At 40.5% G+C, this 13,987-nt stretch overlaps 2 protein-coding genes across 3 annotated transcripts; both read right to left on the reverse strand.

Moving 5' to 3' along the window:
- Positions 1 to 1,515: 1,515 nt before the first annotated feature.
- Positions 1,516 to 7,231, reverse strand: entpd4 (ectonucleoside triphosphate diphosphohydrolase 4). 2 transcript variants are annotated; one of them, XM_026343992.1, is made up of 13 exons: positions 7,072 to 7,231; positions 6,605 to 6,724; positions 6,305 to 6,502; positions 6,008 to 6,213; positions 5,665 to 5,815; positions 5,432 to 5,535; positions 5,251 to 5,310; positions 4,930 to 5,060; positions 4,165 to 4,331; positions 3,735 to 4,059; positions 3,431 to 3,516; positions 3,190 to 3,351; positions 1,516 to 2,823 (listed from the first exon to the last, which is right to left on the reverse strand). In XM_026343992.1, exons 2-13 carry the CDS (start codon positions 6,610 to 6,612, stop codon positions 2,589 to 2,591), a joined length of 1,833 nt encoding a protein of 610 aa, XP_026199777.1. In that variant the 5' UTR covers positions 6,613 to 6,724; positions 7,072 to 7,231; the 3' UTR covers positions 1,516 to 2,588. The 2 variants fall into 2 exon arrangements, with proteins under 2 accessions (XP_026199777.1, XP_026199776.1); XM_026343991.1 differs by having other exon boundaries at positions 4,906 to 5,060.
- Positions 7,232 to 8,767: 1,536 nt separating this feature from the next.
- Positions 8,768 to 13,814, reverse strand: si:ch211-214j8.12 (uncharacterized protein LOC100000539 homolog). The gene is made up of 5 exons (XM_026344352.2): positions 13,486 to 13,814; positions 12,791 to 13,104; positions 12,215 to 12,381; positions 10,611 to 11,824; positions 8,768 to 10,282 (listed from the first exon to the last, which is right to left on the reverse strand). Exons 2-5 carry the CDS (start codon positions 13,029 to 13,031, stop codon positions 9,889 to 9,891), a joined length of 2,016 nt encoding a protein of 671 aa, XP_026200137.1. The 5' UTR covers positions 13,032 to 13,104; positions 13,486 to 13,814; the 3' UTR covers positions 8,768 to 9,888.
- Positions 13,815 to 13,987: the final 173 nt, after the last annotated feature.

Genomic DNA, 13,987 nt, shown 5'->3' on the forward strand with positions numbered 1-13,987 from the left:
ACAACTTTATCTTACATTGACCCAGAGGGATGTGTAATTGTGTAGTTTTTATTGTTAACTACAAAGTTCATACTTAGCTATTTAGCTATGAATTATGTCATGCATAATGTCTAATGTTTAAATCAGAAAGTGAGTTGTCATTTTGCATTAGGAGGACATTCACACCAGGCGCCCTAACACTATATCTGAGCTGGAGTGGTTCTGTGTTGAAGATGGTCCAAAGTTCCCCTTGAATGTTGTGCAGGTCTAACCCACAGCTGCAGGAAGTGCTTTCTTGAGGTTATTGCTGCCAAAAGTGGTTCAAGCTGTCATTAAAACACTATTTCACATACTTTTTCCACCATCACTTTGTTTGTTTAATTGGTGCATTCAATAAAAACATGAACAATCATGATTATTAGTGTTTTATCAATTTAGAAATATTGTGATACTTTGGTGAAGATCAGATCACATCTCATGACCAATTAACAAGACATTTAAAATAGTTTACTCAGTGTCTCTTGCAGTTGTACACAATTTGCATGCATTGTCTCATCCCCTTCCAGTTTGTTACTGCTACCATGAATTGGTTTACTCAGATTGTTCCTATGAATAACACCTGTAATTACAATGTAGATCCACTATTCAGTGAATACTGTAGAGAATGGTCTGGTGTGTCCCAGTGCTGTTATCACTTCCCTCACACAGAACATCAGGTGGCGGTCTCTAAATGGGGTTCTGAATTTAATACTGTTCACTCTACATGTCAATACACAAGTGGACATTATTATAATTATTACTATCCATCTCTGTTTCCATTTCCATTAGCGGCGTCACGTCATCTAAGGTCAGATCTGCAAAAATGAAAACCACGAGAAGGCGGTCATCTCAGGATGGCTCTACACATTCAGTCCAGCAAGGACACTGAAGACATTTGGTTTTAAAATCAAACAAAAGGATTTAATTTGGATTCATCATTTATTCATCATAACAACAAATATTGTTATATTTTAAATAAATCTTATTATTCACAGGTAAAACCAATGACTAAAACCAACAGTCAGTTAGAGTTTTTTATTTTATTGTATGATCAATCTCACAGGACAGTGCTGGATAACAACAGTCAGTCACACTCCAATACTTTTGCTTACTTCAAATTTGGGTGATCTGATGTCAAAAGTGCTATATGTGTTATGTTTTATAATGTATAGAGGTGTAAGTATATAAGGTCTAGTTTTTACATCTTGAACCCAAATGTCTTCGCTGTACAATAAAAACTAAAGAACTGGTCTTGTGTAGACTTTTCGGCATGTACCACACTTCTGGTCTATAATGTCTGTGTGAAGATTTTTACAATGGACTGATCCTTTTATCCAGAACTGAAAATAAAACCTTCTACTAAATTGACTACAAATTCTTGTCTTCTTTTCTATGACAGAGATGTTGGTGTTTACATCTCCTTTTAGATTTACTCCAAGAAAATACTGGTGCCTTTTTGTTTATTCTGATCCACTTAAATAAACAGTCAGACACGTATACCATAAAACCTTTATTACTGAATTGTAATGTGACATTTATTTTGCATTCATCTGTGCAAACCTTACACTAGACTGTTTTCATATAAATAATGGGACATATGCACTTATCTACAATCCCCTCTCAGCAGTGATATGACAGCTTCTGAAAATGAAGCCCAACATAAATATATGCAGCAGTATCCAACTTAATAGTCAAATAACCCAGCATATGAATTTCAGCCGGGCTTTAAGAGAGACTGATACTCTAGACCAAAGAGCAGAAGTGTTTTGGAGAAATTCCCAACAGTGACAAGACGTGTATTGCACTAGTATAGCTATAAAGGCTACTTGTCTCACAACATAAATATGAGGCAGAACAATTTTGAAAGACACGCAAAAAAAAGACCACTTTAGCTGTTAAGTGCTGTGCATTATCATTCTCAATTGTATTTCAAAGTGCTCCTACCATTAATTATAAATTATATTGCATTTGAGCTTTTGAAATGGCATGTGCTTATACCATTTACTAAATTAAAAAAATCCCCCAAAAAAGGAAGGATGTGATCATGCACATGCCAAAGGCATAAAGAAAGGCAAATTTCCACACAAACAGTAAACATAGCAAATTGTCATTATGATATACTGTATTTATCCAACTTTGTGAAATTCAAAGTATAGACTACATATTCAGATGGGTGTGTAATATTATCGCACTGAGAAAAGTACCGTTACAATTGTCTTATTTTAAAAATAAATTAGAAGACACCTGGAGGCAGCTGCCATGTGAATTTGACAAAGGAGTATGTAGCTGACAAAAACATGAGTTCCTAAAAAAAGACATTTCAATATTGAAATAAATTAAAGACAAACATTGGTTCAGGTAAGCTTGAAGACTCACATAATATCTTGCTCAGCTGTCTAAATCTCAGTACCATTCCTCAGGAAAAAGGTAGGGAGCAGCCCTGGCTTCAGTGTAGCAGGCTCACTGAGCAAGCACATGGCCAGGGAGAGAAAATTATTCAATATCGGCTTTGAGAAAAAAAAAACAAAAAAATAAATCAGACATGCTGTCCAGACTATTTTCTACAAAGTTTAGAGGTTGATAGGGAGTGTGGGTGAACCGAGGCCCTCCTCCAACCATGGTACAGAGGAGGGCGTGCAACGCTGTGCTGTACGCCGATGTATGCGGCGGAGACGCAGTAAGTAAAGCATGATAGACAACAAGACGATGAAAAAACAAGCTAGGAATAAGTAGTGATTGTTGACAAAGGAGAAGCTGTGCCGCCAGTGAGCGTGGACTCCTTTCAGACTCTCCTGCTGGATGTCCCTGGAAAAGGCACAGAAAATTAGACTGGCTTAGAACAAACAGATGCATATAGACAAATCTAGACCGTTCCTGCCTTGATGACGCTTGATCTATAAAACTGCTGAAGCAACATGCCATTAAGGTAGAACCTGTCAAACTAGAACCTTATAAATCAGTTTCATTTCTTTTATGACTCTCTATAACTCCATTCATTGAAGCCTTTGATAATTTTTTATTTCACAGCTGCTGTGGGATAGGTTTGAGACCAGAGACAATATACTTTCCACTGTGAAATGCATTTAAAATAATGAACGGTTTTAACTAGATATGCTTCAAAAAGATATTTTGACTAAGAACAGGATATATGTGAGAGAAAATCTATTTTACCTCAAAGGCAGAAACCGAGTTCTGTAAAGAATAGCTCCAAGAGTCCACTGGACCTCCTTATCATACACCAATAGGGCTGTCTTCAGGTTTTTATAATTGGTTGGGAAAGAGAAGCCTGAGTGCAATACTTCATACATCCACGCTGATTTAAAACACTGATACCTGCAGACACAAACAAATAGCCAAAACTAGCAAATATGATCAAATGGTTAATTGAGCTTTTTTGATTCATCTTACTTACTTTAGTCTGTGAAGATCAGCATGTGAAGCAAACAGTCCAGAGTCGAAGCGTTCCCTCAGAGTCTTCCACTGGGTGGCACAGTAACTCTGTAAATTTAACACCATCGGGAAGGTTTTCAATGAAAAGACAAAGATAAAGACAAATAAGTATTAATAAATTCATCCTAATTTATCCTTACTAAGAATTTTGCCAATAACATGTGATAAGTGGATGTATTGGTTGTAAAAAGAAATAGAAGAAAGGTTCAAAACTAAGCTAATTAGATTATAAATCAAATAATATATTCTTTCAGTGTAGCATTTACCTTGGCAGCCTGGGCATATTTTGAAGCATTGTAATCTCCACCCATGCGCAGCACATCTTCGGTGCAGTAGTAGAACTCAGAGAAGCCGTAGAATTGACTGTTGCTGTAGTCAATGGCTGGTTGGTAGACGCCACTGAGGGAGGTCTGGATCTCACTTGTGCGGTTGAGGAACGGCTGGAGAATCTGTCTACACTGGTCAAAGTCTCCTGTGCCTCGCAGGTAGAGCTTCTGTGTAGGTGGACCAATCTCATCTTGCAGGTCTGTGGGTAGGCAAGGGTCTAGAAGCGGTGACTCTTGTATCTCCCCAATATGCTGACCTAAGAGCCTAGAAAAAAAGAGGAAAAACAACAATAGACATAATACAAACACTGTGTACTGATTTAATAAACAAACTAAACATCAAGCTATTAAATCTGGCTGAGCATCTCACTTGTTTCGAGCGGCAGTATTTTTGATGAGGCTCTCCTCATATCTTTGGCGTGCTGCATTTCCTCCAAAACCAAGAAAGGTGGATACATAAACACGATAAACGTGCTCTGTCCGATGTGCATCACACCCCAAGTTGAACTCGGCCAATAAGTTCTTGGCAACTTCCTCCTAGGAGACAAACAAACTTCAGCCTTGGAAGCATGACATCCACATATGACATGACATAAAAAATCATGCAAATCAAATGTGTTTTAACACAGTAGTGCTCGCATGCAGTAAATTTACTCATCATTACGGATCAGTAATAGTTGGAGGCAACATAAGTGTAGAGCTGAATGTGTATCACGAAACATCGAAGAACAAAACTGGAAATTATTCAACAAGATGACATAAAAATAAATAAAAAAAAGAACTGATAAACTTCACATAAAAACAATGAGTCCAAAAAAGACAAGCAGCATGTGCCTCCTACTCTTTTTGACCATGGATGACCTGTGTTTCATCTGACAGTTACTTAATGTAATGTATTCAGTCCTAAATCCTGCTAGAGAGTCATGCAGCAGGCTTACAGTATGCATTCAATACTGGTGAATGGAGAGCCGATCATCTCCACAGGACAAAAAATTGGTGCAAACAGGATTAACCAGGGAATGACAGAGGTTGAAAGGAGGAAGAAGAACAAATGATGAGTAACAAAAAAACCAAAGACAGCACAAAAACAGAATTGGTTGTGGATAATAACCTGCTGTGGAGAAGCAAAGCTTACAGTTTTGGGCACTTCGTATGCAATCTGTGTGGAGACCCCACCCATGTCCAAGACCCCGGCAGTCCTTTTCCTCACCATGGCCTCCTGTTGATCACTGCCTGGGACATGTACCTCCACTACAGCTTCCCCATCTTGTACATTTAGCAGAAAAGAGGTGAGACATAGTCATTCAGAGACAGAGTTACGGGGAAGCACGTCACTTCAGTCACTTTTTAACCTAATTCCTGCAGTGGTTTTCTTGGATTAGCTTAAAAAAACTCAGTTGTTTAAGGGAAAAAAAGCAAAACAGAAATTAACTCTTTAATAGTGTGCTATACTTACCATTGTGTACATGGTTAAACCTTCCAAGGACAAAGTTTATTCCAATCCATGCATAGACACCTAAAGGTAAAGAATACAATATTTTACTGCTATGTCAGTGCTGCACTGGTTTTAAAATAAAATTAAGTCTACTATACATAGCAGAATCCACACCCTCATTTGCATGATAAAAAGTTATTACCTTCTTGTTTTCCAGAAATGACTTCCACGTGGGAATCAGAGAAGAGGAAGTTGAAGTGGACTGGGATGTCTGTGCGCAGATCCTCCAGAATGGCTTCTTGTTGACTGAGAGAAAACAAACTACTTTGTCATCAGTGATAGTTTTTAGCTTTCCAGCATAACTCGGTTGGAGCCTTTTCTGAACATCTCTTGCAGCCGTATTTACACTTCATGAGGTAATTTTTTATACTGTACCTTTCAGGTAGAACTCTCATTCCAGCTGTACACAGGATGTACAAGGGTGTTTCTTGGTGCTTATTTCTGGGAATATGTTGGGCTGCAAAGCTCAGTAGTGGATATATATAATCACTGGCTTTCTCAGGTGTTTTAGCCAATTCGGAGATGCCTAGAAGGAAAAAATATAAACACCAAAAATGTTATTTTACAGAGAGCAAAAAAACTAAGTTTATTGTCTTACACCTTGTTTAATCAGTAAAGTCTTTACAGAAATTGTGCCAACTGTTCACTATTTAACGATTATATCCTCACATTTAAATGACATTCTGCTTAGTGAGAAGGAAAGTACTAGGAATTTTACCTGGTTTGATCTTCATGACAACTGGCTTACGGTGCTGATCTCGCATTTGACGAATGTCCAGCAGTTCGTGGGGATTACCATTGTGCCGGGGCCAGCAGTATACAAAAACCCTTGAACCGCTGCTGCCACAGTCGATGACCAGGCCATAGTTCAGGTTGGGGTTGCTTGTATCTGTTGCATCCACATCAGTTACCCTGGCAAGGTGCCTTTGGAAAAAGCACAGAACTCTCAACTCTCAACATAATATTGCCTGTATTTATTATGACATAAGAACTTAGAAAGCAGCTGTTAGTTTACCTGTGAAAGTGATTTTCCTTTCCAGTCCAGCTGGCATGACCTTTTCCAGTGACAAGCAGTAGGTAGAGCAGTCCTATGAGGCAGAGCACCAGGCCACTAAACAGCAGCTGTCTGAAGGAAGGTATCAGAAGCCGGGGAAGAACCTGGGTTGACAGGCTGAAATGCCATGAGGCAGGAAAAAGGCACGAAAAGCTGATCCTGTCAACAGACACAAGAAAAAAAAGCCTCAACAAAGTTTACTTTGCACACACCTTCAACATGCAATAGACAGGTGGATCATTATCACAACATCAAACTCACCTTCCCATGGTGCAGATTGTCTTCAGCGTGTTTAACACAAATCATTAATCAGTCGGCTGAAGGAGGAAGATCTGGCTTATTCCACATCTTCATGCCGTTGTCCACATTTCTTATCATCACCTTTTGAGATAAAACACCAAAAGTGTTGACGTTACCTGGCTAATATCTCCAAATAAACTTCTGAGCCCTTCAATAAGAAATGCACATCCTTACATGAAATGTTTTAATAAATAACGGCCGCTACAACATGTTGATTTTACTTATTTAACAGTAAAAATAAATTAAGGTGTTTAATAGACGGACGGCAGGAAATAAATAAAGCAGACAACGTTGGCTAGCTTACGTTGTCAGGTCTGTGGAGTGTGGCTAGGAGCGGGTTAAAATTGATCCTAACACATTTGTGCAAATCGTCAGCATCAACACAATACAGATTTACGTTCCTACTATTTAAGTGATTTATTACTTACTAACAAAATGCTGAAAGTCCGCACTTTTCTTGAAATGTGACATATCTGAGCGGCTGGATGCTAACCGCTAGCTAATGTTAAAGAGACTGTCTGAGTGACGTGTTGTCACGTCAGCGGTGTGTTTGATTTTCCTGTCGACGTTTCCCGGATAAGAAGAAACACAGTCAATCCAACCCGCCCGTCTTCTTCTTCTTCTTCTTCTTCTTCTTCTTCTGCTTTATCTTCTTCTTCGTCTCTGGGGTTTAAGGCAGTTGGCATCCAAAAATGTTGCATTGCTGCCATCTGTAGGTATCACTTCTTATTGTGTCGCCTTGTTTATATTCTCCAGATGTTTATTAAGTTATATACACTTGTGTCTAAGGCTCTACTATTCAAAACAGAGTCAAAACAGAGTCGCTGCATATTAGAACCGGACCTCGATTAATCTGCCTTATCCACTTCAACGCTAATCTTGGATCCATGAGTGAACCCAGAATATCCACTTGTCTACATGGTCATAAAACTCTTTAAACTCTTTAAATCCTCAATTTCCCTTTCATTTGTACTCATCAATACTTCCAAGTCTACTACTGGACTCTCCACTTATTCAATAATTAACTAAGAGCTGGCATCTCTGTAGGCACAATGGCATTTCCCCTATTTCCACCTGCACAGCACATACAGGAGATGTCTTAGTTTAGTGCTCTGGATTAATTCACTTTTAGCACTTTCAGTCTGATTTTAGCAGCTGATCCATACAAAATACTCCTGTAATCCAAACGAGACCTTATTAAAGCTTTATAGATATACCTCGGTGACAGAACAGCTGCTCCCATTCCAGCCCTACAAGACACCTCATCACATTCATTACTTTTTTACAGCTATTAATATGTTCCTTCTGTGTTAATCTGAAATCCCTGTGCTCCCTGTAAAAAGCATAATCTTTGACCTCTCTATTGAAAACTCCAAAGTCCAGAGGCACCTCAACAAATATATCATTAATCATAGTCAAAAATAATGTTGGACTAATTACACTTCCTTGAGGAGTTCCATTATCCACGTCGAATTTGTTGGCTAACCCCCGGCCCACCTTAACCTGGATACTTCTTCCATACAAAAGGTCTCTTATCCTTCCACATCATGCCATAAGCCTTCTCTACATCGAAAAACACAGTCACTACAAGCTCTGTGTTCACCTGAGCCCTTCTTATCTCGTGCTCCAAACACAACACTGGGTCCATAGTACCCCTTCCTTTTCTAAAACCCCTTTGACACTTGTTCACCTTGTTGTTTATTTTCCTCCCTCGTTTGCTCTCTTCTTCTTCTTCGTCCATCCATCGACAAACCTTCAGAAGCATGCACTTTAGCAAAAGCTCTCACTCCTTACTCTCCTTATCCATTATAGCTGCGTCTCCTCCTCTCACCAACACTGGATTTCCCCATTCTCCTACTTCTCTCTGTAATTGCATTTCTACATTCATCATTCCCCACGGCACTGCTTTTTTCCTACACCTTCCTTTGCTCCTAGGGATGGCTAAGAGAGCAGCCTCCCTAATACTTTCTGTTATGCTTTTATCAAACTGTCCACCCCAATCATACTCAATTTCATGTCACTAGCTTCACTAAATAACTCCGACTTGGCTTTCTTAAACACCAACCTCCCTCGTTATTTGGTTCTGAACTCTTCTGAACAGTGCAACAGTAATAGTTCAGGAACTAAACTTTTTGTGGCAGCTTTAATAAAATATTATTTGAACAGGTAGCAATTTGTTCAATTTAGATCAGCTATAAAACCAAACATTGAAAACAAAAATCAGTGTACACATGCATTTGTTCTCATTTGTCATGTCATTTCATACTTGTAGTGTACTGAAAAGGACATAATACACCATGAGGTTTCTCATCCATGTTACATGTTGCCTATTTAACGCAGCATTACTTTAGAAAAAGGGATTTTCAAAATACATTGCTAAAAAAGTTAAAGGAACAATTTTCAGTCAGAGTAAAGCATCAAGTAAATTAAACTTCTGGGATATTGATCTGGTCAGTTAAGCAGCAGAGGGGGTTGATCATCAGTTTCAGTTGATTTGGTGTTAATGAAATTAACAACAGGTGAACTAGAGGGGCAACAATGAGACGACCCCCAAAACAGGACCTGGTTTTACGGGTGGAGGCCACCGACATTTTATCTCTCCTTATCTTTTCTTTTTTTTTTAAATTTATTAATTTAGCATTCGGCTAAAGGGAGTGTTACTACTGGTAGCATGAGGCGATACAGAGGTTGGACAGGCAGCCACAAAGATAATTGAGCACAATTTTGAGTTGCTGCAGTGAAATTTCAGCAAAATTGACCAGAAAACCTGCCACATCGTTTTTTTTACTTTGATTTTTTTTGGGGGTATCTTTGAATTCAGCCCTCTGTAGGTTGATCATTTTCATTTCCTTTAAGCGATGTGGCATCCTTTTGTTCCTAACACATTATCCGGTCCATATCAGTATAGATAAACAGCCTTTTCCCCCAATGAAATCTGATGTGTTCGATGTGAAGTGTTCTTTTAATGTTTTTCAGCAGTATATTTAAATCACAATACAGATAATATAAAGCAATTGTAATCGGTCTGAGACACTGTAGGGATAAAACTTAAATGTTTTTAGATTAAATCACTATAAGAAGACATTGTTGATGTGTTTGTGTTAGAAAAATATCAAATATTATAGTAGCAATTATACAAACTAAGATATTAATGCACTTGACAGTGTGAAAGTGCATCAATTTTATTGAAAATTTTTGGTCATTATTTTTCCACGTTCATTTTTACTCCTGTATTGGAAACTTCACTACGCCCAGACAACTTGGACGTTAGTGGACATCGTGCAAGCCAACCACTCCAAATGAATGATTTGCCAGCAGTAACTCAAATCTACAAACTTGAGTCTCTTGCTCTGTCTCATTATACTTTTCACTGTACTCATCTCCACATTTGTCCGCTGCAGGTCAATGTGCTGTACCCGTCCAAATGGCACGGGGGGTGAATCTGTGGAATTTGAGAAGAGACCTGGATTCGAGTCAGCTATACGCAGTACATCCTGTAAAACAAGGTTCAGAGGGCATGGCAGGGCGACCAGCGAGAGCCGCTCCAACAGAGGAGAACCAGTTAAGAGACACCTCAGCACCTTCCTCAGGGACATCCAGGACATCACAGGCTTCATCTGACTGTGCTCGTAGGAGAATCTTGAAAAACAGCCACATGGGTAAACGGAGACACAAAGAAGAGGAAGAGGATTACTTTGATAGATAGTGAAGGTTCTTTTAAAGTTATTTATCAAATCTTCACAGCATGAGTTCAAACACACGCCTTTCCTCACGTTAGTCCAGAATTTGTTGCGATTCATTGTGCCAGTATTTGAAGTAATAATACAATGCTCAAAAGATTTAGATGCCAAATTAGTCTGACCATGCTTCTGACTTGTGCTTGGACAATGAGAAAATAAACTAATGTAATTGTGAACCAGCATTATCAGTTCTTGCATTACCTACTGTACCATAACAGTGGTCTTACTTGAGTCTGAGAGAGCAGAGGTTAGGAAGATGTGGACGATCCTGATCCTCCTCTTCTTCTTCATCTTCTTCTTCTTCTACTTGCACTGTAGGAGGCTCAGCAGAGATGAGCAGGTCTCTGAGTCTCGGACAGGCCTTTATGACCTCCAGTAGAGGTGAGTGAGGGCTGGTTTTCACCCCGTCCAGGGTGAGAGAGACCAGGGATGAGCCTGCCAGTTGCAAGGCAGGAAGGAGATCCACAAGAGGGCCTGGGTAGTGTACTGAGAGGCTCCGCAACTGACCCGACCAGGTCTGAAGGCCTGCAGCTAACAGAGAGCCCTGCCCTGTTCCTCTAATATCTTCATAACTATCAATGTTCATAGAGATGGAGATGATGTCTGGACATAAACGGCCTAAACTACAAAGGGAGTCACAGTTTAACCCTTTCACATCTTTTAGGTGCAGGATCAAGCGTTCATCACTGGGCTGTGATGAAATTCCTCTTCTTCTTTCCCCTGTTTGGTTTTGAGAGCATTTTGGACCTTTATCTCTACTTGCATCCTCTTCATCATCACTGCGATACCCCTCCCACAATGTCCTCTCCTCTTCCTCTTCGTCATCATCATCTTCCTTGTCAGCGGATGCTGCTTCTCCTCTCTTCCTCCAACCAGCCATGGCCTCACTGTGCATCCTCTCCCTCCACACCTCCTCCAGCCTGGGAATTCCTTCTCTGTCAGCAAACTCGTTTGTCTGGCTAAACTCTCTGTGTTCAATGAGACAGCAAGCTTGAGCAAGGCCCTCCAAAGCAAGTCTCTCTAGGCCGGGCAGAGCCAGAAGGAGATAGGCTGCTGCTGCCATAGGGTCTTCCTCTTGTTCCCCAAACCCAATATCCAGAGCCAACAGACTGCTGAGGGGTAGAGGAGACAGGGGCGCCATAATGGAGGAAATTGAGGGGTCAGAGCAGGAAGAAGAAACAGACACTGGAGATGGATGAGAGGATGAGCAGAAAGCCCCACCTCCAAGAGAAAGCAATGCAGCCGGGGAAAGGAGATGACAGCGAGATACATCTAGGTGGCGCAGCAAACGACAGCAGTAGGCAATCTTCCTGATTAAGTATCTATCACAAGGCATGCCTGCCAGGGAGAGCGAGCGCAGGTTGGGCAGACAGCAGAGAGTTTCTGACAGGACTTTGGAAGGAAGCTGCTGGGCTCCAGACAGGTCCAGACTCCACAGACCCTAAGATAAACAGGAAGAAATATAAAGACACGTCAGACACAAGACTTAACAAGGAAAAATATCTTTACATTTTTCATCAAATCTGTAAATAGTGTCTACTTCTTGTGTTTTATTTATACAGCCTTCTATAACAAGAATTTATTACCATCCACTATCTAAACAACTTATTCTGGTACGGGTCATTGAGGCGATGGAGAAAATCCCAAATGTAAAACCACTCCACCACTTTATGATCCTGTTTATATTTTAGAGAAAAAACTAAACTCAAACAGCATAAGCCTTAGAAATATAGCCTAAATGTACAGACGTAATTTAATTTATCTACTGTATGTCACTTTTCTCGAGTTTCTGCACTTTACTGTGGCATCAAGATGGAGGTTCCTATCAGACCTGGCAACGTGCAGCAATGTGGGTACAGAGGGCGGAGGTGATCAGACCGGGACACATTTCCAGAGACAGGCTTCGGAGCTGAGGGACCAGCAGGAGGTGCAGCGCCGCCCGGGACAGCTGCTGTCTGGTGCCCAGCAGCCACATCAGCTCTTCAACCAGTTCGCCCGCTACAGGGAGAATTCAAGAAGTAGAAGAAGACAGGTGGGGAGAACATTTAGCAGGATTCAAAGTGACCAAGCACGAGCACACAGTAAATTATGAATTATTACACAGTACACAGATAACTAGAAGATGTAAAAACATGTACACGAGGCAGCAGAAAAGAGTTAAAAATGCTCAGTCTCCCTTATAGGAAGATTTTTCCTGCAGTAAAACCAGAATGGCTGTTGATAAAGTTCACATGGAGGATTTTACCTGTGGGACAGGAACAAAACATGTGATCACTGACTTATGATTTAATTAAAATGAACTGCCAAAGTGGAAACAGGCGGGTGACTTTTTATTATTATATAACTATTCTATGAATAAATATATGTATAAATAAAGTGTCTGATAAATAAGCCCTCCCAAACTTACGCAGTAAGTTGAAAGGCCCCATTATGTGCCTGAATGTATAGTGATCTAAGTAGTTGTCTGCATAGTCTTTTGCCCACACTTCCTTCATGTTGTCGGCAAGGCTAAGCAGACATAGTCGTGTCAGTGAAAGGACGGAGCCGTCCTCATCTGTCTTCCCACAGTTTCCTGTCCACTTCGTTTTCCTCATCCTCCTCTGCCCGGGCTGAACCTTCGCCCCAGGGGAAGTCCGAAACAGAGGCATTGCTGAAAAAACCAGTGACGGCTTTCAGTGGAGAGGATGCTGATCCGCACGATGGGGGGGCTTCTCCTTGTTGCTAGAGGGCGACAATAAGATGATCAGCAGGTCAGAAAACTGAATAAAAATATATTTATGAAGCCAAAAACAGTGTTATATTTTTCAAACTGTCTTCCACGACCTTTCAAGTGAAAAGTCCAAGGGTCAAAAGTTTACGTTGCGTTGTTTGAGAGGGTCACAAGACAAACGAGTTGGAAAATTATTTATGTACTTTAAATGATGACAAGCAGGCACTGGACCCACGTTACACACTTATAAGGTTCATTACCCTCATCAGCAAACACTGCTGTGTTTACTACCAGTAATATCTACTGTATATCTCTTTAACACAGTGAAGGAACAGGCAGGAGAGGGTGTAGCTCAGAGGAGACGGAAGAAAAAACTTTGGATTGACACCTACCTGCCAGATTTAACAGTGTTGGACGTTTTCTGTACCCTTAAAGAAGAAGCAAGATGAGTATAACCTTTATCTTCTAACTTGGGTGATTCCCACCAGCACTTCCTGACTGTGGCCGTGGGCTGCGCGAAGAGGGGTTTATGGGATATGTCGTTTCTGAGCTTGCCTCAGGAACAGTCTGCTCTCAGGCTGTAGGTGTGGTAATACTGAACCCCCAAAGTGGTCCCCATCCCATCTCAACCACAAAAAGCCTGCACGTATGAACATGGCTACTGATGAAGTGGCAGTTCACACGTTAAGGCTGCGGTTCAATGACGAACGTCAAGCCAAGCTGCTGTTCGGGTTTTAATGCGCGTTGTCTCTAGTCATTACGGTACGGGTGCTCAGCGCGACCAAACTAGAAGTGGACAAACCCGCACTCAGTTTTTATTAATTATTAATTATTAATTAACTCATTGAACACATTTCTTAAATTATATTAATTAAAAGCTGCCATTAAAAGCAT

Source organism: Anabas testudineus, chromosome 9, assembly GCF_900324465.2.
Source record: "Anabas testudineus chromosome 9, fAnaTes1.2, whole genome shotgun sequence".
Lineage (NCBI taxonomy): Eukaryota > Metazoa > Chordata > Actinopteri > Anabantiformes > Anabantidae > Anabas > Anabas testudineus.